At 41.0% G+C, this 26393-nt stretch overlaps 1 protein-coding gene across 3 annotated transcripts in view; it reads right to left on the reverse strand.

Moving 5' to 3' along the window:
• The window catches only part of CYP7B1 (cytochrome P450 family 7 subfamily B member 1), a 217852-nt gene that overhangs the window by 18433 nt on the left and 173026 nt on the right, over nucleotides 1-26393 (reverse strand). For all 3 annotated transcript variants that reach the window (XM_088469325.1, XM_088469323.1, XM_088469326.1), the window contains exon 5: nucleotides 15259-15437. In XM_088469325.1, the coding sequence (XP_088325451.1) occupies nucleotides 15259-15437 (179 nt within the window). The remainder of the gene's footprint in view (nucleotides 1-15258; nucleotides 15438-26393) is intronic.

The following is a 26393-nucleotide window of genomic DNA, read 5'->3' on the forward strand; positions in this document are numbered from 1 at the left end:
ATTGTGAAGCAATACGATGCCTGTTCTTACCAACTGAGGTCGTTTTCGACTAACAGCAGACAGCATTTACAGCATCTCCCTTGTAGAGGAAATCAACAAGAAGCACGCCCTTGTAGTCCCAAAACAAGGTCGCCACGACCTTCTTTGCTGATGTAGTGGTTTTGAATTTCTGTGAAGGTGGGGACGATGTGCATTTCCATGTCATGGATGCTTGCTTTGTCTCCAATGCCACATGTTGCACCCGCATTTCATCGCCTGTAACAATACACTGCAGGAACTGCACTCCCTCCTTATGATACCATCTCAAGTGCATAAGAGACAATCCCACCCTATTGGTTTTGTGAACTTCTTTGAGTTGGTTCGGTAACCAGCATGAACACTTTTTCCTGTAGCTCATGAACGATGTTGTGCACAGCACCCACTGAGAGGTTCAGTTCATCAGCAATATCACTAACTCAAATGTGTCTGTCCTCCTGAATCAACCTTCAATGTGGCACAAATTATCATCTGTGGTGGACATCCTTGGCCGGCTGGATTGCTGCTCATCTTAAATATCTGTCCTGCCATTATCATCAAAGGCAGAGCACCAAACCTGTTTATGTGACATGACATTATCACATACACCTCGACAAGCTGGCGATGAATTTCAGCTTCTGATGTGCCCTTTAGATGCAGAAATCTGATAACACTACACACCTTAATGTTTGACCATGTGCAGCCGGTCCCACCATCTTACAACTAATGTTGGGAAAATATGACTTATATGAGGCACAGTCTAATAGCTGTGAGGGGAAGCAGTAGTATATCCAGGGGCGTATTTATAATGGGTGCAGGGTATGCGGTGCACACGGGCACCTGAATCAAGGGGCGCCCACACTGCACAACCTGTACCCATTTTATACTTACCACACTGGACTCCCACATCAGCTCCGTTGTGTCAGTGCTGTAAAAAATAGCTGGAAAATGGAGGCCATTTTCCCGGCGTTTTCCACATGCGCAGTATGGAAAACACCAGAAAAATGGCTGCTGCGCCATTTTCCGGGTGATCTACACATGTGCTGTAGACTCTGGGCACAGACTAGTGTCCAGAGTCTACTGCTGTGACGCTGCGCTCAGTAAGCTACCTGCGAGAGAGGAGGGGGCCCTGGACAGAGACTGCATACAGGCCCCTCCTCTTTTGAAACTCCCTTGTGTCTATCTGCTCTGGCCTGGTAGGAAATTAGAATGAATTAGAGAATATTACACATGTAAGCGGTCTTGTTACCTTACTTATTGAACCACCCTCGTATTTTATTGGCAGCAATACATCTATCCTATTTTCAGTAAAAAAAAAAAAAGTCTTACCAAAGTAGTCAAGCCCTGTAAACTGTTTCTTTTAAGCAAATGGTACATTTTGTTCTTCAATAATGGTGAAATAAAGAGTTAATATAGAAGGAATGTAAATATTTTATTTCTTGTTTCAAATATTTTGTTCTTCTCGAATCCATCTACTGTATATTGTTGACCAAAAATAAAGCATACTCAATGGTCAGTTAAAACCTGAAACCCTCTCTTCCACTATCAGATGTTAGTAAATATCTTGCCAATTTCATTATCGTTCCATAGACCCAGAATGAGCTCAAGTAAAGATGATAGCAGATGGTTATATAATCTGCCTATTACATTATGTTAGAACATTTATTAAAATATTCTATTTCACTCTCACAAAGTAGTACTCCTACATTTGAGAATGACAATTTTATAATGCCAATTAAATTAAAAAAGAGTTCTGGCTATGTAAGGTTACATCTATTAGTTATTTTTACATGAACAATGTAGTAACTTGCTACAAACAGTAGCAAACAGTTTGCTGCAACTATGTAGCAGTGACAGATGTAATCTTGATAAGCTTCTTTCATATATTTGATAGAGATTTCACTAGAGCAGAGGTTTAATCACCTGGCATTCTATTATGTTCATATAGACAGAAGATTTATTGCCAAGCACAGCATAGGATAAATACATTTTCCATGTCTAATGTTATACAATGCCTATATGAAATGTAATATATATATTTTTTTGTTTAGCTTATTAGTTTAGCATCATAGGCCCAGATTTATCAATGAGTGATATTTTTGTTATTACTCGTTACTAATTTTAAATGGTGTTCCAACCAATCAGCTCCTAACAGTCATGTGTTTGAAATAAACAGGAGTTGATTGGTTGGAGCACCATTTCAGATTAGTAATGAGTGATAAGAAGAATATCACTGGTTGATAAATATGGGCCATAATGTCTTGCAAAAAAACAATTCAATATGGACAGCAAAAAAACAAATGAATAAGTCATCGGCTCGATAATGGTAAATTGTAAATTATGTTAAAAATGAAAAAAAAAAGGATCTTGTGATAAAATGTTGAGATATTTGTTGTGATAAAAACAGACAATAATTCTATACAATAATTCTGAATGATGACAGCAAGGCTCTCATCTGGTTGAATCGTAATGGTAGGATCAGATCATGAAGACTTAAGAGTTGCATTTTCAGTCAAGGGCAAACTAAATGTAGGAGGATGAGTGCTGAAACTCAAAAAATGGAGTAACGTTAGAAAAAAATAAAAACACATCAAACTTCAATTAAAATGGGGGGTGGGACACACACACAAGCTAATTTGCAATTTACTAGTGGTTGATTGCATTAAACAGTTTGTTCTAGCATGTAAAATGGTACAGTTTGCATAAGAAACTCATCTATAGCTATAACCAAGGATGAACTACTTAGGTGAGGAGCCAGTAACTTAGATCTATGGGTCAGCAAGATCTTTAAGGATTTTGAAAGACTGTCTGACAGCCAAAAGTTAAGAGCCAGCGTTATTTTTTTAGGGGGCATTGTCTACCCAGTTTCTGGGATTTGCTAAATCCTATGTTTCTTTTTAGAGGGGAAAATTATATTTGTCTTAATGTGTCCAAATCATATCCAGCGCTGTATATAATATATACAGTGTGAGGTGATCAATGTAGGGGTTCCGGGGGTAGATAGGCCCATCCAAACACACAGCAGCCAGAAAACAGCATACCAGTCCAAGGTTTCCGTGTAATTAGCCGAAGCTAGGTTATTGGGCAGTAAAAATAAATCAAAAAACAAAATCCTAACCTGTCTGGGTTCTATCTAAATAAACAGAATCCCTCTCTTAACTTTGGTAGGACCTAATGCCCCTACCACAAACATAGGCATATGCACAGTACTCATGGGCAGTATATAACAATGTCTATTAACAAGCCTGCACAGGCTGTTTCCCCAGGTAGTGAGACCCTGAGTGAAAACCCTGACACACCTTGTCAGCCTCTTACAGGTGCAAGTACTAATTAGCCTGTTCTCTGGCTGAAGACACGAAATGGGCCTAATGGATGGAGCACGTCCTCACTCTCCATCCATAACCCCAGGAACCCTTAACTGGCTTTTACTAAAGCCCAAACACCTTTTAAGTCTGTTTTGTAATCACAGACATTTTCCTGGGGTTTTAATATATATAGGTAAGAAACCTGGGAAAAACATATCACCCATGTATAACCTTACCAGTGCTTTTGTCCCCCCTTTTGTTTCAACCTGTGGGGCAGAACAACTGCACCCCCCAAACAAAAAACATGAGACAAAGCATCTGTATTGGCCAGTTTGCGTCCTGACCTGTGCTCTACTGAAATTTAAGAGTTTTGCAATGCCAGAAATTATCTTGTTATTCTCCCATTGCTCTCTTTATTTTCAGACATCCATTTTAAAGGGGCATGATTGTTGATCAACCTGAATTTCCTTCCCATTTGATTCTAATGCCCACTTGATTGCCAAAGCTTCATTTTTCGACGGTGGCATTGTTTCTCTCATGTATATTAATTTTTCTGCTAAAATAAATAAGAGGGTGCTCTTCACCCTCTTTGTTCTGTGAGAAAAACACTTATCTCTACATCCTTGCCCACTGATCTTTAGGCATACTCTCTCTTTCAGCTCTTCTTTCAAAAGTGGTTAGATAAGCTTCAACATTATCAATCGGGGTCATCTTTTGCAGAAAATGACTGGCTGCTATTGAGCGAGAGCTAGTTGGAACATCGGTGGAAGCATTTCTGGACACAGCTAGATGTTGCACAAAATATTTTAAAGCCTTGTGGTCTTGGCGCTGTTGTTCACAGTATTGGTGCTGTTGCCTGCAGAGTCCCAAAACATCCAAATGCTGTTGTCTGCGGCTTTCCTCGATATCCAATTGTTGTTGTCTGTGGTATTCATCGATAGTCACTTGCTGCACTCTGGTGGCTTCTTGCTGAGTCCTAGTAGCCTCCTGCTGAGCCGATGTAGCCTGTAGCAAGGCCTTAACATTGTCCTCTATGTTACCTTTGGGTGTAGGGTTGAAGCAGAATCTGGATTCACTAAGCATCTGCCGATGCCACCACAATGGAATTCACTGTATATACTGTAAGTTGTGATGTCACCAACAAGTTTTTGTCTGTCACTTTAAATCCTAAATGGTCTGGGTTCTATATAAACCAGGGCTGAAACTAGGATATCTGTCACCCGGTGCAAGGCAGCAATTTTGCGCCCCCTCCCTTCCTGTACCTGAAGTTTGTCTTTGCTCCTCCATAAGGCAGTGCACTACTCAGACGTCCCTGGTATAGTGACTTACATTATTCCACACACCATAATGCCCTTATACATTATGCCACACACTGTAATGCCTATTATCAAAGTGCCACTTACATATTTGCCCGACACCATTTTATATCCCACAGTAAGGCTTCTAATTACTTTAAAATTACCTGCTCATTGCCAGGGGGTTTATGCTCGTTGCCAGGGGTTACATGCTCGTTGCCATGGTGTTTCATGCTCGTTGCCATGGGGGTTTCATGCTCGTTGTCAGGGGATTTATGCTCATTGCCAGGGGTGCCATGCTCGTTGCCAGGGGGTTACATACTCATTGCCATGGGGTTACATGCTGGTTGCCATGGGGTTTTATGCTTGTTACCATGGAGTTTTATGCTCGTTGCCAGGGGTTTTCATGCTCGTTGCCAGGGGATTTATGCTCGTTACCAGAGGTGCCATGCTCGTTGCCAGGGGTTACATGCTCATTTACAGGGGTTACATGCTCATTGCCAGGGGGTTTATGCTCATTGCCAGGGGATTTCACGGGAGAAGATGCAGCTTTCAGCATCTTCTCCCAGCAGTGCCAGCGTTCCCGGCACTTCCGGGAATGCTGTGTGCATTGCGCTCTGCTAACAGACACTAGAGGTCTAGTAGGACCTCTAGCATCTGTCTCTTCCTTGGCGGCGGCCATTTTTGGATGGCCGTTTTCAGCAGAGTCCATGCGGACGGCTAGTCCGCATGGGATCTGCTGAAAATGGCCATCCAAAAATGGCCACCGTCAAGGAGGAGACAGACACTAGAGGTCCAGTAAGGACCTCTATCATTTGTCTCCTCTTTGGCTGTGGCCATTTTCGGATGGCCACCGGATGGCTGAGTCAGCTTGTTTCACCCCACCCCCGCAATCCCCACCCGGTGCACATGCACCTCTAGCCCCCCCCTAGTTGCGGCCCTGTCTAAACAAACAGAATCCCTCATACATACCTTATATGCAGACACCCGTACTCCACGTGAACGCCAGCCGGGGCGGGACCATACACCCGATCCGGTGGCGCATGTTGTATTATATCATCAATACAATCTAGCAGTGCGCCCATCACCATAGTAACATAGTAACATAAGCAAATGCAGCCAGGGCTGCATTGCCGGGCAAAGCGCGCACCAGTGACGCATGCGTCGCATGACAATGACATCAGACGCAGATAACCACGTGCAGGCAGAGCGTCCAGCAACCATGGCAACACAGCGCCCATCATACCTCTGCTGCCATGGAAATAGATACCAAATAAAAAAAAACCAGTGTCAAACAGTAAAAACAATATTTTGCACACACATATGCGGTATGTATGCTTGAGATGCACACATGTGTCTGATCAAACCGGACTCCATAAATCCAGCCATAAACAAATATAACAACACAGGCTGCACTAATAAAAATGATGTAAACAAATGTGGCCACAAGGGCACAAATAATGAAGTGCAGCTAACCATGTACAAACACATATGTAAAGGCATCACATACAGAAAACAAATAGCACATAAGACACATTAAATAATTCATCGATTGTATACATATGCAAATAATTAGTGACATACCTATCAAAATAGATATAATGTACTAACAAGGTCATGTGACTGTCATGCGACACATGCGTCACTGGTGCGCGCTTTGCCCGGCAGTGCAGCTGTGGCCGTTGGGTGGGATACTATGTTCACTTACTATTTAAGGTAAGATTTGTTATTATACGTATTGTATGCCTTGAAGAAAGATGTAATAAACATCTGAAACGTTGCTTTAACAAGCTTATTCCCTTTAGTTTTTGTCTGTGGAGTGCTGCCTAAACAAGTATTGTATCCAGTGTCTTGCCCCTGTGCCAGGCTCTCTGATGATTCTAGTGCACCCCGGTGGTTTGATTATTGGACTATTACACGGAGTGCTGATCCCCGTATCGTTTGTGTGTGTATATATATATATATATATATATATATATATATATATATACACACATACACACAAAGGTGAGTCAAAAATTATCTGCACTCCAGTTATATAAAAACTCCTGTTGGCCGCAACGTATTATAAACGCTTTCCGTACTGGGTCACTGTATCCCCAGTCACTGCTGTGCAGGTTTAAACGTGTTACGTCAGTTTATTTTTGACTACAGTGCAAGAAAAAATGGCTGCTCCACTTGTGATTTGCATGGAATAAGAGCAGCATGCAGTGATTCGTTTTTTGTGGTCTGAGGGTGTGTCTGGTGGAGATAATTATCGAAGACTTTGTGCACAGTACGGAGAAAGTGTTTTATCACAAAGAAGGAGCCGGAACCCCTTCCACGTCCACAACTAATGAGAACTTTGAGCGTGCACGTGAACCAATTCTATTGGATAGACGAGTGACATCGGACTATAACCTGTTTGGTCCTCTGAAAGAAACCCTAAGAAGATGAAGATTCACGTCTGATGAAGAGGTGAAGACAGCGGTGCATTTGTGGCTCGCAGCTCAGCCTAAAATTATTTTTAATGAGGGAACACAAAAGCTTGTTGACAGATGGATAAAGTCTATTGAAAAGCAGGGAGATTATGTTGAAAAATAATGTATTTGTCTATTCTGTGGATCACAAGCCAGCCCTGTATAAAGGTTACCCTCTGTACCTGAGAGATGAATACGTTTAACTGCAATTTAATTTTGTTGGGCATATATGCTAGTATAGGAGCATGCAGAGAATTGGAGTCCCTTGACAATGTTTTGTTTAAAATATGAAATGTTTTGTTTAAAATATGAACAAAAGTTATGCTTTTATTTGCTAGATACACACAGATTGTAGAATATTATTGTTTGCACAAATAGCAAAAGTCTTTCCGTTTTGTGTGTATATTTATTTATTAGAGATGTGCGGATTCGGATTCCTGGAAGCCAGGGCTTAGGTCTTCCAGCCTTGTTCGGATCTAAAAAGGAGGCAAAAAGTAATCTTCTCAGCCTAGTATCGCGTGTGTTTTGGATTCCATATTAAAGTTCCTCCCTCTTGATTGGGCGCCATCTTACACTAGAGACCGGAGGGAGAGGGTGTGGAAAGTATAGGGACACATTATACTAAATAAAAACAATTATTATGAGCACTGAAGGCAGGGGCACAGTGAACTGAGGGCTAGCTGCAGCACTCTGTGAGACATAAAAAAATGCCATAGGAGTTGACTACAACACTTTGTTTGTTACTAAAAACAGAATAACTACTGGGGCACTTTAAAAAAAATAAATTAGAACATTGTTAAAGCAGGGGCACTGCAGCTGACTGCAGCACTCTGTGAGGCACCAGAAAATGCCATAGGAGTGGACTGCAGCATTGTGTTTGTTACCATACTAAAAAAGAAAGCCTACTGGGGCACTTTTTTATAAAACAAAAAAAAGATTTGAACATCCTTAGTCCTTATACTAGGGGTGCTGTGAGTCAATATGGATCAGTCGATAGAAGAGCAGGAGCAGCAACCCAGTACTAATGCTGCGGCTCCTGCCAACAGTCATGGTAGTACTTTAAAATACTAAAGGTGGTCCAGGGGAAGAAAGAAAGGGCACCTGAAATCTAAACAATATTCCACAATGTTAAAGAAAATATCATCTCTAGTAAGAAAGGAAAAAAGTACTGCAATTAGTGCAGAAAAACATAAAATTGGCAACATTCCATACACCACATGCAGTGGTAAGGAAGCGCTCAGACCATGGCCTTCCTTTGCAAATGGTGGTCCTGCTACTGATGTTTCATGCACTAGAATGCCTATTGCGGAAGCTGGGGCCAAACATAGTCAGGCATCTTCTGTAACCTCACATACAACACCTTCTCACTCTAAGGAGTATAATTTACTAAAGTGCAGGTTTTTAGACGTAGAAGTTTTATTTAACATTTATCTAGCACCTTATAGAAGATAATAGCTAGAATCTCAATGGTTGCTATGGGCAACAACTCCGCTTCTAAAAACCCGCACTATAGAAAATATACCTACATGTGTCACTTTTAAAACAGACAACTCAGTTCACCATAACAAAATTAAGGTTGAAGAACAAACTGTGTGTTCAAAAACTTCACAAATCCCAGAGGAGAGGCTAAGGGCCGGATTCAATTAGCAAAGATAAAACAAAAACTTAACACCGGAGAAGCTTTCGCACTATTCGCCAGTTTTGATGCAATATTTTTGCGTATTTTCGCAATGCGTTCTCCCGTTTTTTGCCCTATCCAATTACAACAGACACGAAAATGCATGTGCGATAATTGCGCATGGCAAAACTAGTGAAAAGTATACCACATTTTGGGGAAATCCATTTGTACCTCATAAATAGCCTAACTGACATGGATGATCAATGTAGAAATGTATTATTAGCCATAATAAAAGTATTTTGGGTTCGTAAGATGTGTCAAATGTATGTTATATGCATATTTGCATAAGTGTAGAAAATTATAGAAAACAGTATTTTTTTGAGAAAATAATTGCTGCGGTTAAATTGGGGGTACATTAAAATGGGTGATACTATATTTTTGTGTGTATAAAGCGGATTTTTAAAAAATTTTTACAAATATACCTTCTGCAGCCACCGGCAATCCTAAAAACACCTGTCACCCATACAGCCCCCCAAAATACCGGACCCTATACTTTAAATTCATTTTCCACTATTTTTTATTTTTTTCACCCAAACATTGACATATCATTATTGGTCAAATTAACCTATTTAATTTTTTTTTCCTAATTAGTCAATAGGGGAAGTGTCCAAGGGGTTCTGAACCAAATCCGCACATTTTTAGGCAAAAATAGAGATTTTTAACATTTTTTCACCTGTACTGAGATGGTGAAATTTTTTTGGCGGTTTCTGTCTATGGAGTTTTTGCACATGCAAACACTTTGGGAATTGGATAGCGCGAAATGCACTTATATGCAAAAAGTTTGCACCTGTGAAAGGTCTTCGCCAAAACGCGACTTTTCGCACCTAATTGAATTCGGCCCTATGTGTGTCCATGAGTGCTATGCGTGAGTCTAACATTTCTGATACTGTACTCTTAGAGAATTTTCCTTCCACCATTTCTACACCCTCTGCAAATGTGTGGATGAGCAGCACAAGTAAAGATGGTGACATGTGGAATTGTAACAGGGTGAGGGGGATATTTGTGTATCTGACGCTGATGAGGATGTCGATGATGAGAATACTGTTTGTGTCAAAGTAAGTCAGCCACCAGTGGCAGCAGTTCTTTCCCATGATAAAAAGAAGGCCATTGTCATGCCTGGGCAAAAGACCAAAAAAGCCACCTCTTTGTGTGGAATCATTTTTACCCAAATCCTGACAAAATTTGTCAAGCTACAGTATCTGTACCGTTTGTGAAGCTAAAGTAAATAGAGATAGGGATGTTAACCATCTAGGAATCTCCTCCCTGCTACATAATTTGCAGCAAAGTTCAGAGTTCATGCAAACTTTTTTGAAAAATCTGGTAAACAATAAGAAGCATCAGCTAGCTCCCAGATCTCAGCTAGATCCCAGCTCATGCAATCTCCACCGCCAACACCTTCATCATCAATCTCCTCATTAATGATCGGAGGCAGTCCTCCTGCATCCAAATTGCGAAGGCTAACTTACTCCTCCCCTATCCAGGATTAACAAGAAAAATCCCTGCACACGAGTGCTGCTGCTGTTACTGGGGATGAATCTTCATTCCAGAAGGGGACCAAGAATACTAGTTTTAAATAACTGACTGTGAAACAATCCTTTGCAAGAGTAAGCAAGTACGAAAGCAGCCATCCAATTGCACAGCAGATCATTGAAGCCATGACGGCTATATTTGCATTAGATCTACACACAATATCCGCCATCAATGCATGTGGTTTAAGACAGTTAATTGAGGTCCTACGTCCCCACTACTAAATTCCATCTTGATTCCATTTTACCAGAACAGCAATTCCTCGCCTATATCGGTACTTTAAAAAATATATATTTTTGCCATACAAAATGCCATTGTACCCACTGTCCACTAAACCACAGATATGTGGATAAGCGGTACTGGTCAAACTAAAGATTACATGACTGTGACAGCCCACTTGTTAGGTGTATCACCTTCAGCAGCAACAGTAGATAACACAAAAAGTCAGCTCGTTTTTAGGCAGGTTACTCTCTGTATCACCAGCTTCACTAAGAGGCATACAGTTGTCAACCTAGTAGAAAAATTAAGGGATGTCATAGCAAAATGGCTTACCCCCACTTGGACTCTCCTCAGGATTTGTCATTTCTGATAACGCCTTAAATCAGCTGGAATTCGAACATGTCCAATGCTTTGCTCACACAATTAACTTGGTGGTACAACATTTAAAAAAAATTAGATATGCCTACAGGAGATGCTGTCTGTGAACCGAAAAATTTAATTACATTTTCAACATTCAGTAACTGCATGCAGAAGATTGCAGCGGTTGCAAGAAAAGTTAAATTTGCCATGCCACCAAACTGAAGAGGTAGTAACAAGGTGTTACGTTTTCCTAGGCACACTCATGTAAACCTGCTAGAACTCAAGCTACGAGGTCTTCCGCCAATAACAACCACCCATTGTTCCCTTAGAACTCATTACGTTCAACGGTACTTAGGTGGCCATCTGGACTTAAAGTCAGAGTAGTAGTGGTTTACACAGAGGCCTAGGAAGACCAGAGTTTCTCGGAAGAGAGTAGGTGCTTGATGGGAAATAGTTTGATTAATACTGCTGGGTTTAAGATACAACTTGGTAGTTGACGATGCGGCAAAAAAGAGACGATGGTGAGGCTTGAGAGCCGGAGGTGCGGTTTAGTGAGCAGGTGATGCAGCTTAGAGAGCCAGTGTGGCTTGAGAGCTGGAAATGCGGCTTAAGAACCGAAGGTACCTCTTTGTGAGCAAGTAATGTGGCTTTTAGAACCGGTGTGGTTTGAGTACTGATGGTGCGGCTTGAGAGCCGATGGTGTGGCTTGAGCATTTTTTAATAGCTGAAGATGCGGCTTTGTGAGCAGGTGAAGCGGCTTTAAGAGCCGGTATGGCTTGAGAGCCGGTGGTGCGGCTTGAGAGACAGTGATGCGGCTTGAGAGCTGGTGATGAGGCTTTGAGAGCCGGGGATTTGGCTTTGAGAGCCAGTGGTGCGGCTTTGAGAGCCGGAGATGCGGCTTTGAGAGCCGGTGTGGCTAGAGAGCCAGAGCAGCTTGGGAGCTGGTAAATGGAAGTACTTAAGAAACAGGACACAACAACACAGACCATCCGCAGAGCCGAGGGATCCAAAAGGAAACGCTATAGTCAGCGAGGCAGGAAAAGACCAGCAAGAACAAATAAGGAAAGGATCCAATCATGCTGTGTTGTGGTTCACACGTGACATCCTGTGGCAACCGATGGAAGAACTCCAGGAGAAACATTGGCAGATGAAAATATATTGTTGGAGGTAAACAAGTCATGACCACGGCTTGTAACACAAGGTGGAATTCCACCCTTTATATGCTTCAGCGAATGGAGAAACAGCAACAAGCCATCCAAACCTACACAACAAGCCATGACATAGGGAGAAGGTGGGGAATGTAGTGGAAAATACTTTCCATGTTGTGCAAGGTACTGAAACCATCATTCAAAGTAGTGACCTGTGAAGTGACTCTGCCAGGTTGAGTGAGGTGATTCCCCTAAGTAGACTTTTGGAAAAGCAGCTCGAGAAACTGAAGGAGATGAAACTTAGCGATTGCTCTAAGTATGTCGGACTTGTAGATCAAGCCCCTTTTTAATTTTGCGATGAACCAAGGGTTGTCAACATCTTGAAATTAGATCACTACATTTTGTTGACTGTGCCTGATCCTAGGTTTAAGTCATACATCACATCTTTCTTTCCAACTGATACAGATCTTGAGAGATGCAAAGAGCTCCTGGTGAGCAAGTTGTCAGCTCAAGTGGCACATGATACTACGACGTCTCCTCCTTCAGTTTCTCTGGCAACTGCGGCTATCAGGAAAAAAACTGAGCTTTCCCAAGAGACCCACTGGTGATGCAGATGAGTCAACACAACATTTTGATATCTGGTCAGGTCTAAAATAATTCCTTAAAATGAGTGACACCTCTACTGTAATGCAATTTGATATGGTCACTATCCATAGAATGGTGGAGTATTATTTTAATTACAGTGTACAAATAGACATGTCAAACAGTCCCTTTGACTACTGGGAGGAAAAAAGGCAATTGAAGGCCCTTGTACAAACTTGCTCTGCTTTACTTAAGCTGCCCACCCTCCAGTGTACTCGGAAAGAGTTTTCAGCACAGTCGGTACCCTTATCACCAATCGGCGTAGGAGGCTACTACCACAAAATGTGGAAAAACTGATGTTCATCCAAATGAACTATAAATTCCCTGAGGAAGACATTTAACTGCCAATTACATTACAGTACAGAAACTTCTGTAATGGCGTATTTCAGCGAGGATGAGTTAATATTGTGTGAAGATGATATTAACACTGATGAGGGTGAGGAGGATGACAATGATGACATCTTGCCACTGTAGAGAAGAGATGATTATCAGCACTGTTAGCTGCCTTAAGCCGATCATTAACAACACTGTTAGCTGCCTTAAGCCCATTTTATAGCTTGTTTTATGGGGTATCAAACAAACCAATCACTTCAGTCACAAGTGGCGGTCTATGTGGCGGAAGTGATTGGTTTGTTAACTGTGCATGTCCTTTTTAAAATACAGCATAAGAGTGGATGGGAGGGTTCAAGGACAATTCCACCTTGCACCTCTTTTCTCTGCATTTCTTTGCATTATGCGTTGTTTGGGGCATTGGTGACTGTCTTTTTGCATAAACAATATTTTTACAGTTTATTAAACTGCCATCCTGTCTGCCACTGCTGCCTGGCAATGTTTAATAGATGCCCTATATTCTTTTAAACTGCAGTGAATTTATGCCACTGCTCTGTCTCTTAATGTAGCCAGCCAGCTCGCCTTTGGCCTTCATTGGTAAAAAGTGAAAACAATATTGTGTGCTATGAGGTGGTCAAAATTGACTGGAAATTAATGTTATTGAGGATAATAATACTGTAAGAACAAAACCAGGCCCAAGTTATGTGATTTTAGCTGTTTTTATATATTTAAAAAAAAGAGAAAAGAAATTTTATATATATATATATATATATATATATATATACACACACACACACAGTATATATATATATATATATATATATACACACACACGCACACAGTAAAACCAAAACCCAGACAAGTGAGAGGGGAGTTTTGACAAAACCAAAACACGGCCCTGCTTCGCCTTAGTAATGCAGGGCCATGCAGTTAGCGAACGTTAGGAACATTTTCATACATCTCCCCCAAAATTTGAAAGCACACCTTACAGTTGGATCCACATGAACCTATCCTCAAATCATGCCAAACAGCCCCATTTGGAGTGTCGCAGACTTTGAAGCTTAGCCACATTATGCAACTTTTTCTTAAAATATGATTCTTAATCTACTACTTCATACCATATACAGTATTACCTGAAGGTAATCCCTTTGTCTGCATATGGAATAGAGACTGTCACACAGCCAGCACAGCTCAGGTAGCTGCACACAATACAGTACACCTTACAATAGCTCACACCAGCCAGACAGCAGCACTTGAGGTAAGCCTGACTAGAATATGAGCTATTTATTACTGAAGTTACCTCAGAAATGGCAAGAACAGTCTCCTAGATACCAAGAGGGCTGTATCAGAGTATTAATAAAAGTACTTAAACCACTTCTAACCGAGACAGTTATTCTGGACAGGAGACCACCTCAACATTTTTGCTGTATTTGCCCTGTAAGCTCCATGGTCTTGGGCCCTAAAAGGAAAGTTCACCACCAAAAGACTGGCCACAAAATATCAAGAGGTTCAGACTGTGAGGTAGTATTTATATATATATTATATATATTATAGTGTGTTTATATATTTACAGAATTATCATTTTCACTAGCTGCTCATTTCCTGGTTTGAATTGTGTGCATTAAATATTTTTTCGTAACCTTGTTGCATAACTGCAAATTTGTTAGTACTATGTTATTTAGCCATGTGAGTTAGAGAAAAGACTAGTTAAGTTATTATGGGACTCTCTTGTTTAACATAGTCTAACAGTGTGTCTGTTTATGTTATTCAATTTGTATTTTTTCTTTGGATACCAATAGAGAACATTTGGACTAAAATGTATTGTTTTATGTGATTTCTATGAAAATGTTATTATATTAAATCATATTTCTTACAATACTATTGTATTTCTTGGTTAATATTTTAAAAGAGATTGGGATGTTTTCAGGGCACTTTCATAAATGTGGGCCATTATTTACAGTTTAAGCCACCACCTATTATTTCCTTTTCTATAAAAATGATCTAGTGACAAAGACAGTAGACATTTAGCCTCGAGTTTTTGGTATCCAATGTGCAATTGTCATTTTTCTAAAAGGACCAGCATTCCGTTTCATTACTATTTCTTCTCTTTACTTCAAGCTACAAGCCTTGTCACCTACAGGGCCTTAAAAAAAAAACTGACTGAATGCAGGCCAATTATTTCCAGAAGAAGGAGTAACATTAGAAAATGTAAGCGCTGTAAAAGATTCGGTCTCTGCATTACGCCTGAAGTCTGATGACAAGCTCCATTTGGATATTTACCTCAGGATCTTCGAAGACCTCTGGGTCTTTGTGCAAAGCTGGAGGATAGAGGGCAACAAAATCGCCTTTTCTCAGACTCACTGCCTGGTCATCCTCGAGCTCCAGAAGGAAATCCTCTTGGACTACACGGATGTTCATGGATGCAGAGCACAATCGCAGGGACTCGTTTATGGCACTACCTGAGAGGAGAAAAAGCAAAGCATGACAATGATGCAATTATCATTGCTAAGAGAATAAATTGCCAATGACTTGACGGCCCTACTGGGCTCAATATCACAAGTAAATTTTCTGCATAAAGATATAGTAACACCAGTCAGCAACTGTAACGTCTTAATCTCTGCAGGTCATTGTCATAAAAAAAAAAGTTTTTAAATGACCTTTTATAAACGGTAATAAATAGACAAAAATTATAGTCAAAGGAATACTCTTTTTTTTCTCTCTAACTTGTAAAATTTACTGCACAAACACAGTTGCATTAACAGTGTGAATATTATCTTCATTAAGAAATAATATTGATTTAGATAAGTAATGGTCAGTCCTGGGAAATGTGGTTTAGCAGGATTGCAGAGCTTTCTGAACTACATCTCCCATGGTGCTTATCTATTTAGCAAAAAAAAAAATATATTTAAATTGCGCTTCACTATTTGCTAAAGTGAAAATCTGTATTTACACACAGAAAGCCCACGTTACAGAAATCTCTAGAAGTCGAATGTCCTTGCGTTCCCAGCGGCCTTTACCTTTTGCTCCTAGCGCGACAGATTTTATGGGTAATTTCCGGCAATTTATCCTGGCAGTTTGAGGAGAGATCCCGATGGGAATAGTATGAATAATTTGCATAAATCATTCTGATCGCAGGCATATCAGCATGTAGCTGCTGTCTACAACTGCATCTCTCTTTTTGTAATCAAAGCTGACTGTTCTTCCACCAGCTTATATTGGGGCCACAATGGGGCCTGACCTCCTCTAACCATGGGCTTTTAAAATGAAATAAAGTAAATAAAGTAATTTTCATTTAAAAAAAAAGAAAAAGAAAAAGAAAAAAAGCTAGAGAGCCAGATGTAATTTAGAAAAATAAATAAGAGCAACATGTTCACTAAGCATTCTGCACTTCCTTAACCAAAAAGGTTAGTGATCAGGCCCAGCAGATCCACAGCGTACATGATGCATCTGAAAAAGATAATAACAAACGTTCTTTCAGGAAAAATTAAATCTAGTGCAGCATGCATAGCAAATAAAGTGGCCTTGGATGCTTTCTCGCAGGAGGTTTTTCCTTAAGCGTGCATTTGTCTAAAGAAATGAGGCTGCGGTCAGCTTTGTGTGGCCAGCGCTGTGATTCAATGTGACGTACAGTGAGGCTGTGCATATTCTTTTGGACTGCCTTCGTTACTATAATCAGGCAGAGTCAAATCGGCTTGTTGGTGACGAAGCCAGGGAACGGCTCTGGTTCCAGACTAGGGCCTTTACTGCGTATAGCCACAAGGCACCTGACACGATAAATATCAACTGGCAGCGCTCTGGCAACAAAAAACTTTACACGGTACAAATCAGTGGTCCTCCACTTTTCTGCTGTCTGCAGTCCTAAAAATGTGAAGATTATAATGCAATTGGAGTATAGGTTTAGAAATGGTAGCTGACATATGTAGCAGTACGAGGTACCCGAGGAATCGGGTGAGGGTGAGAATAAAGGAGACATTTTATCATATATATAATTATATATATATATATATATATATATACACACATATACACAGTATATTTGAAACCAAGTACTGCTATAGAATAGCTGGTTTACATTTTACATCTTGGGTAATATGGTCACATCATATTGGTTGACATTTTTCCAGCAAGCCAGGCAGTCTGTGCCCAGTGCAGTATCACAAATGACAATTTGGTAAGCATATCTTATGCAGAAGTTAATCACAATAATAGAGCACAACGTGTGGCTTAGCAGTCCGATCGTAAATGACAAATCTGTTTTACCTTCCAGTACCATTTATGTGGGGAAGACGAGCTTGGCTGTAGCTCTGAGCGATCATGCCGATAATTATTAGATGACAACAGTAATGAGACAAATTATGATCACCAAAAGATACTGGGGCTCATTTAGGTCTGTCAACTAATATGAAAAGCAGAGCCTCTCTTCCCCCTACCACCCCCCCCCCAAAAAAAAAACACACACTGTATACTATGCACAAGTGTAAGACAATATACATTGAAAAGACTCTCAATAAACCTGCAGCCTTCCCTTTGCACTTGTCATAGTTCAGCAGACACCGGCAAGTGCTACTAACAGACCAGCTGGGTAGCTTGGGATGCTTCCATTCTGCACCATGAGGTACAGTAAATTATCTTGCACAGTACAGCAACATCTGTTTCTGTGCTAGTGCTGAACAAACAAGGCAATTTAAAGAATACCTAGGGATAACCAGGCAGCAAAAGAACACGACCCTCACCCCCTTCTTCCTTTCTTACACATTTGATGCTTGTGCCTTTATGGTACATAAAAATAAAATCCAGGTTTTTTTGCTATACTTTTTTTTTATATACACAGAAATAGAAGTTGTTTGAATTGTCACCCTGATAGTATGCCTGTGTTTGTTATTTTCCTTCCTAGTACTTAGGTCCCAATGACTAGACTATTTTTTTTTTTTTGTAGGAAACGTTTTAATGTCCTTATAAATAGTAAGCCTTAAAACGCTATTTGCTATACTTAGCTCACATGCCTTCAAGCATTTGTCTTCCTATTTCCACTGAATAAATGCGTACTAATGAGAAACAGAGCAAGCTGCTGAGGCAAAGCTGGGTGACTTGAGTCTGGCCTGCCACCAGCTTGTGATAGGCAGGCAAATTGAGTTAAAATGAAAAGTCTTGTCAGCTGAAATACAACACAGTAGCCAAACAACAAGCTGTCAATCACCCAATCAAAACACGGGACTGCAGGTAATAAAAGGTCATTTGCTTCATTAAGAGATTTGGCTTTTGTCTGCAAGTTAATTTTAATTAACTAGGATCTGAAAAGTAAAATATCACAGACAACCTGCAGTATATAAAAGGTGTGTATATTTAACTGATCAGCTGTATAATAAAAGTTTATACAAAGGATGGTGGGTAGTGGACAGTTTATTCTAATATAAGCTTTCATATGTATTCAGAATTATTTGTAACATATCAATAATGAATGTAGCGGCAGACATCTATACAAAATGATCAAAATAAGAACTATTAATTGTCAGTTCCTTTCATTTGATACCACTACATATTACTAGGCAATTAGGGAGCATAGTCAGGCTCAGACTCAGTGGGTAAACAATAGCCAACCCCAGCATCTCAGTTCAGGTGCCCATACCATGCGACCATACAGTTTACTCAGGAGGATGATTATCGAAGGAAGTGCGCCTTAGTACGGAGCATTGGCGCCTATGGTCGTCTCAATACAGATCCCGGCATCTGCGGCGTTAGCATATTTTGGCATATCCTCTGCGTACAAAATCACAGCAGCGTTGGCAATAGCGTAATTATCTGCATCGGGCCCATATCATCAATAGCGGAGGTAACACATTGATGCATGAGATGAAACAAAAAATGTCCTTTGGCATATTGATAAATTGCCCAATAAGTATTGGAGCTGCAAAGAAGCTATTTTAAATCTCATACCGCTTTTATACCTAAATTCTCGGTCTGACCCGGAGGTTGGAACAGGGTTCCGAACCGGATCAGACCCAGAATTTACCCGACGCCGACCCAGGATATTCCCGAGTTGGCGCCGTTCACACTGGAGCTGGGTCTGCAGTGACCCGGCTCTTCCGGCGTGGAATTTGACGTCATCTCCAGGCGCCAATGAAGCCGGTCAGGGTGACCCAGATCGCGCCATTTACACTGCAGGGTTTCATGAATCATTCCCGTGTTAAAACCTGCAAGTTACCTGGGTTGGATTGCCGGGTCACTCGACCCTGGAATCCAACCCTATCCCCTTTTACACCAAGGAGCTACCCGGTTTACCCCTGCTATAACCCGGGTTTTAGCTCTGGTGTAAAAGGGGTATTATTTTCAACCATAAGAGAGCAGAGTAAAAATAGTTGCAAATTATCTACCTATAAATTGTTGGTTATTAATTTAAACAAACACACTTCAGTGGTCATCTCTTCAAATATGGTCCATCAAATAAGAAGCCCATTTATCAAGGATTGCAGCGGTACATATACAGTGCATAGAATAATTTTTTTTTACATTTTACTTATTCTCTTTTATTTTTGACAAGTAGAACTGGAAGCCCGAGTCAGACGGTTGTTTAGAGTAATATTTTTGGAGTAATCTACCAAAGAGAAATACGGAGGCTAAAAACAATACCCAATTATAGTATAGTATAGAGTTGAAATTGGCATTAGGAATGTCCCCAAAACTGTGTCTTCTACACCTCTATCTTATATCATGCTCCGACTCTGTACTTTGCAATGAACACCCTTCTACCTGTCTTCCCCTCTCTCTGCCCCTGTCTTCCCCTCATCAAATGTCGCCATGGGTCCAGAAATATAGTGCACAATTCATGGAGCATGGGGTGATCAAAGCTGATTTAGCAATAAGAAGACGACATTTTGTGCTTTACAAATTACTTACTAAGATTTTCAATTTAATGTATTGCTGGCTGGCAGATGACTGCAGGGGAATCCTGTTGTATGAGCACAAAGGGGTCTATTTACTGAGCCTTGGATGGGGATAAAGTACCAGCCAATCTGCTCCTAACTGCCATGACACAGGCTGTGTTTGAAAAATGACAGTTAGGAGCTGGTTGGTACTTTATCTCCGTCCACTTTATCTCCATCCAAGGATTATTAAATAGGCCACTTATAATGAATTACCATTCCCCTTGTTTGTACAGTGTAAACTGACTGGGCATTGTGTCCATTTTCTTTTGGAGAGTTGTTTAGGATAGATTTGTAAGTGTGCCAATATTCTTCTCATATAAAAGAAAACAAAATTTATTCTAAGGTTGTGTCAGAGTATGTAAATATATATTGCAGATGTGTCCTCAATTACTGGGTGACGCCATATGGCGCAAAATGCCCGGAGTGACTCAGACGCCTTGGGAGCTGCGAGGCGTCTTAGTCGCATTGCAGCCACAGAGAAAAGCTGCTCACAGTGTCCTACAGATGCTGGGCTGCGACTTTAACTTACAGGAATTGGTTTTACGCACGTACAAAGTCACCACTGAACTTGGTGTCAGGAAAAGCCACATCAGAGCGCTACAGATGTACAAATATTGCACATCCCATTGATCATTGTATGCTAACAATGTAGTTTTGTCGCTTCTAGTTGTTTTAATTATGTAATTTTGCATTTTGAGCAAAAAAAGATGCTCGGTGCAGCCGAGTCACACATGACGTGGAGCGGCAGGGGCACATTTGTATAATGTAAAGTGTAATTTGTATAATGTAATGTATAATGTAAAGTGTAATTTGTATAATGTAATGTATAATGTAAAGTGTAATTTGTATAATGTAATGTATAATGTAAAGTGTTGAAATTTGTTCCTTCCATTTCAAATGATAGAAATTTTATTCATTTCTTCAAAAAAATAAATACAAATCGGTTGCTATTCATAACAAAGTTCCCTCCTTTGACCATTATTTGAAATTCTGTGGTACAATCTGCAAAAGAACAGATACATTGGTCACTGCTACAATGTGTCATACCCTACTGGCTGTCTCACGTATAAAATGAATAATTCTGAATAAACTGCAAGGAATACGGTTTTCTGCAATCATGAAAACACAGTTGTAAGATAACAATCTAATTAATTAGGTCTGTACTACGCATTAATCTAGAGCTCTATAAAATAAACAGTACAACCCAGAGAAGGGGTGTGTCTATAGACTGGTGAGTTCCGACTGTTGTGTTCCACGGCCCACACTAAAAACAGCAGCAGAAACCTCTTCTAGATGTTTGTAATAACCCCTTAGTGACAATAGGGGGATATATGTTGGTGTTGGTTTGATGTGCTAATATCAATACTTAAAAGTAAGAAGATCAACTGCTTTAGCCTGGGGTTTTCTTTTTTGTGTAATGGAAACACCCAGAGTCTGATTAAGACTCCTGTGGCCCTAGGCTAAATACTTGTTTGGAACCCCGTTCTCCTCCTGAATTTGGCAGAACAAAACACACACATAAAACAGGTTAGAGCAGGGTTTCCCAACTCCAGCCCTTAGGGACCCCTAGGCCCCAGCAGTGCACATCCTACAGATCTCCTAGAGGTGTATTTACTAAAGTGCAAGTTTTTAGAAATGGAGATGTTGCCCATAGCAACCAATCAGATATTACTTATCATTTACCTAGCACCTTCTAGAAGATACTAACTAGAATCTGATTATTTCCTATGGGCAACATCTCCACTTCTATAAACCTACACTTTAGTAAATATACCCCTAAGTATCTAATTATACCTCAGTGACCACACTCATTTTCGTGTATTTGCCATGCATCCGATGCCTAGCAATTTGCATATTATTATTTTTTTTAAGTAATGCTGGGTACACACTACACAATGGACCTCATTCAGAGTCGGTCGAAGCGGCCGCACGGTCCTACGGAAAAAGAGGCCGGATATTCAAATGATTCCCTCACAAGTTGCGGCCCTAAGTTCGGATCGGTAGTTGGCCGACCAAGGGGAGGAAGCGGTCGGAAGACAAAAAAATACGCCCCCTTCTCGTACGCATTGCACGTCATCTCCGGGCATATAAGGATAAATCGAGACCATCGGCAATGGTCGTAGAGCTTAAGGTTGACCATACCCTCTCTTAAGCTCTACGATCATGTCAGTGTAAAAACCTCCCATGTCACATGTGCCATGACGCTACTTTGTTAATTATGCACTCCCATAATCCGCATGCACTCCCATAAAACGCCGTTCGCATAATGAGGCACGCCTGCGTTCGGATCTCCACTCCCCCGTTTTCAAGCACCTTCCCCTGTTACCACCCACAAACGCCTCATTTTGTCACTCAAACTACCGACCTGGCTGTGTTCAAGGAGAGAGAAATTTCTGATCGTAGCGGCTAGTTTGCGCACGCGCATTGCGAACTTTACACATGCGCAGTATAGCAAACATTGGTGGCATACGACCATGCGGCCGCAACGACCGACTCTGAATGAGGTCCAATGTGTGTACCCAGCGATGGCATGATGCAGTGGATAACAGCGCAATGTGTGTGCTGCACAGCAAACGGGATGATGCGATGAACGACCCATGGGCACGTGTGATCATGCGTACACACTATCTGATCAGTACGATATATCATTCCAATCCGTGTCGGAACGATATATATCGTGCAATGATCGCGTAGTGTTTACCCACCTTAAAGATCACTTTTTTATTTGGCAACACAGTGGGGCAAATATGTGGGAAGCACAACAAAGTGCAGAAAGTACTATTAACAATTTTTTATTTGCTTCCACACAATTATTGAGAGACTATTAATTTACCAACAACTTTAAATGGCCACCCCCTACCCAGGTATAGGGTTACTTAATAGTTATACAGCCCCAGAACATGGCTGGGTTCCACTGTAGAGTATGTTTACTATCCTGATACAGGGCCTGAAACATTACGGATCGCAACTGCAACAGAGCGCGCAGATCGGTCGATGGTGCATACTGCGCATGCATCGCAGTGCGCGAGGTAGCATTTTCATCATGCACGCAGAAAGAAAGCCATCGCATAGTGAGTGATGGGAGGTCAGCGTTTCGGAGAAACGCAGTTGTGTCTGTCTGTTTGAACGCTGTGCATGAGCATGCATAAATTAGCCGCTGTGATGGCATACACAACTTGAGTATTCACTGCATGCACCGAGGTTAGCTATTCCTGAGTAAGGTCAGGGCTGCTGTAATTGTGGGTGAGGGGCTGATGTTACACGATGTTACCGATGTATACGCTGGACTCCAAGGTATTACGGATGTGAGATAGAGGTAGTGGGCGTGTCTATGCTGGCTGTGCGACTGCAGTCATTAGCATATTTTCGCTGCAGACCTGCGTGCGTAATCGCAGCCACGATCGCAATAGCGATCTGTAACAAATCAAGCCCTTAATCCAGTAATCCCTCAGGAAACAGATTCAATAGGTCTCCTTCAACATTAATCTACTGAGTCTAAACTGGATAAAAGCACCTGAAAGACTAACTATTATCAGATACAGCTTATCTGGATGCATCCGCACTGTCTGGTAGAGTAGACCGGATTCAGGTACAGTATGGTTTGCTTCTCCAGGTGTGCTTGACGCTATGGGTTGTTCAAATTATGTCAGAATGTGACATTACAGGATTGCCCTGTTGAATAGGTACATATGTGTCTTGTGCTTTACATAAACACGGTTTTTAATTTGGAAAAATACAAAAGATTAGCAATCTCCTCAACCTGCGCTGCATAATACTTTACATCAAAGTTGGTTCTTTTGAGAATATCAATAGGTCTTGTTCTGAATGTATGCTTCAGTGCCTCCGGATGCTCCTCTCATAGGACACCAATTCAGTCCCCACAAATAAATAGGAGAGAGGAAAATATAGTGAAGCACAGTTTAATATATAAAACACATTTCTCTGACGGTGTAGTTTCCGGACACTGCACTGGACTCGGAGACCAGTGCAGTGTCCGGAAACTACACAGTTGTATGCCAACACACGCTTTTAAGGGGTTGGGTATGAAATGCCGAGGGCCGGGAAGCCATCTGACTAAATCCCGATGCTGTAAGCCCAAACGCTGAAGATCCCGAATGGGGCTGGTAAGTACCCCAACTCTCCCTTAGAGGTGCCTAACTCTAACCTACCCCATTAGTGCCTAAACCTAACCGCCCTCCCCACACCCTAAACCTAACTCTCCCAGGGTGGTGCCTAACCCTTAGTCCCCCTGGGGGTCCCTGAATCCACCCCCCCCCACGGCTAAGCGTTAACACTGCCCGGTTTACCTTCGTTAATGGGAAGCCGTTTGTCTAGATTCCGGCGTCGGGATATAGACGGGCACTGAGATTTCAACATCTGTCTTTCGTCCCGAGTCAGCAGTATTTACATGCCGGGATTTAGTCAGACGGCTTACAAGCCATCGGCATTTTCACTGTATCCCCTTTTAAGGACTGCCCGTTAACAGTTCTATCTTTAACTCTGTAATTGTTATCTTTGCAGCCAATGGGGGATTCCCTTCATGCAATATACGCCAGAGAAATGTGTTTTAGGGTTAGGTACTAAGGGGAGAGGTCAGGTTTAGGCACTAGGGGGGGAGGTTAAGGTCAGGCACCGGGGAGGGAGGGTCAGGGTTGGGGTAGGGAGAGGGGGAGGGTTAGAATTCTGACCAACAAGTGTCAGATTTCTGACCGCCGGGATCCTGAGCGCCAGCATCCCGTACCCATCCCACACAGTAGATATCACGGATCAAGAAGATATAAAACTTTTTTATAAGCATTTATTTTTCATTAACCCTAAAGTCCTTTATTTACAATAAACTGGGAGACTTTGGTGGATCTCCTCTCTGCTAACATCATTAGTTGCAGTGTTATTTGACTCTAATAGCACCTTATATGTAAGATACTAGCAAATCAATGGTTTTTCACAATTTCGCAGCTGTGTTGCGTACGAAATTGCAGCTGCGATCGCCTCTGAATCAGGCCCAGTGACCACAGAAAACACAGTTTAGTAATATGTCAATTTCCTCATCTGACTTGCAAGATTATAAGACTATATTGTGAGATCCCTGCTCCGCATTGCTTGCTCTGCTGGTGGCACACTGACAGCTGGACAAACTGTTGCTGCAGGTACAGGGAAAAATTCACTGTTTTAACTTTTAAGAAAAATTATTTAATTAATGGCCAAATTAATGATCACATATAATAAGGGGAGAATCAAAATGGGGGGTCTTCAATATGGATAAGGACATGGGACGTAGAATCATCAATAAAGAGGAGCAGTTATGGTAGAACATCAACATAAGGAGAGGCATGCTTAGAGTGAATTAATAGAGGAGGAGACTTGATATCAGGATAATTAATTCAAGGGCCAGAGAGAATGGGTAAGAATTAATATGGGAACTCATAATGAGTTACAAAAATAAAGTTTGTGTGCGTGGGAAGGGGGGTTGAAGTTGTATTTAGGTCCATAGAAATTTTTATGTAACGTATGACGGCCACTTGAATATACTCTGTATTGTACAGCAGTCACAAGGATGTGTCATGTATTGTATGACAGTCCCATAGAAAGTCCTCTGTATTCTACGATGGTCACTAGGATGCCATCTGTATTATATGATGGCCAGTAGGATTATCTCTGTGTTGTATGGCAGACATTACTGTAGGATGTCCTTTGTATTGTATTGGTATTGAATGGTAGTCACTAGGATGCTCTCATTATTGTATGTAGGCCAATAGGGTGTCCGCTGTGTTCTAGGCAGTCACTAGGTTGCCCCCCATATTGTATGGTGGTCCATAATATGCTTTTTGTATTGTATGTCTGTTGATAGGATGCCCTCAATTTTGTATAGTGGTCACAATGAAGCCTTCGGTATTGTATAGCAGCCTATAGGATGGTATTTGTACTGTATGGTGGTCACTAGGAATCTCTCTGTATTGTATGGCTGTCACTGGGATAGAGTCTATATTTTACACATCTAAGAGGATGCTCTAAGTTTTGGATACAGGTAGGCAGAGACATTGTGATTTTTTTTTCTTTTACACTGAAAGGGATAATCTATTTAACCTCACTTACTTTTGTGCTGATCCAATCTACAATTGAGACCAATTTTGGAATTTTCTCCAGGGCAACTTTAACTTCCTAAACTATTCCTGATTGCCTCTACTAGGTATCAAAATACTCTGGGACAGGGAATCAGAAGTTTTAATGTAATTGCTTTATTAAACTAATAATGTATAGATAAAATATAATGCCAATGTGAAGAGACATTGGAGAACGGTAAAGATTAATTATATAAAACAAAGTGTGGCTTCCATATTAATAGACAATGGAGCGCCCAATTACCCAATAATCAAAACATGTTCCAATAATTATTTAAAATGTCTTAAATTAGTCACAGTATAAAAACCAGGTACAGATGTTCCCTTCATACAAACAAATCAACTAACACAGTGGTTCCCAAACTTTTTTGAA

Source organism: Taudactylus pleione, unplaced genomic scaffold (genome assembly GCF_031769625.1).
Source record: "Taudactylus pleione unplaced genomic scaffold, aTauple2 ptg000090l, whole genome shotgun sequence".
NCBI classification, from domain to species: Eukaryota; Metazoa; Chordata; class Amphibia; order Anura; family Myobatrachidae; genus Taudactylus; species Taudactylus pleione.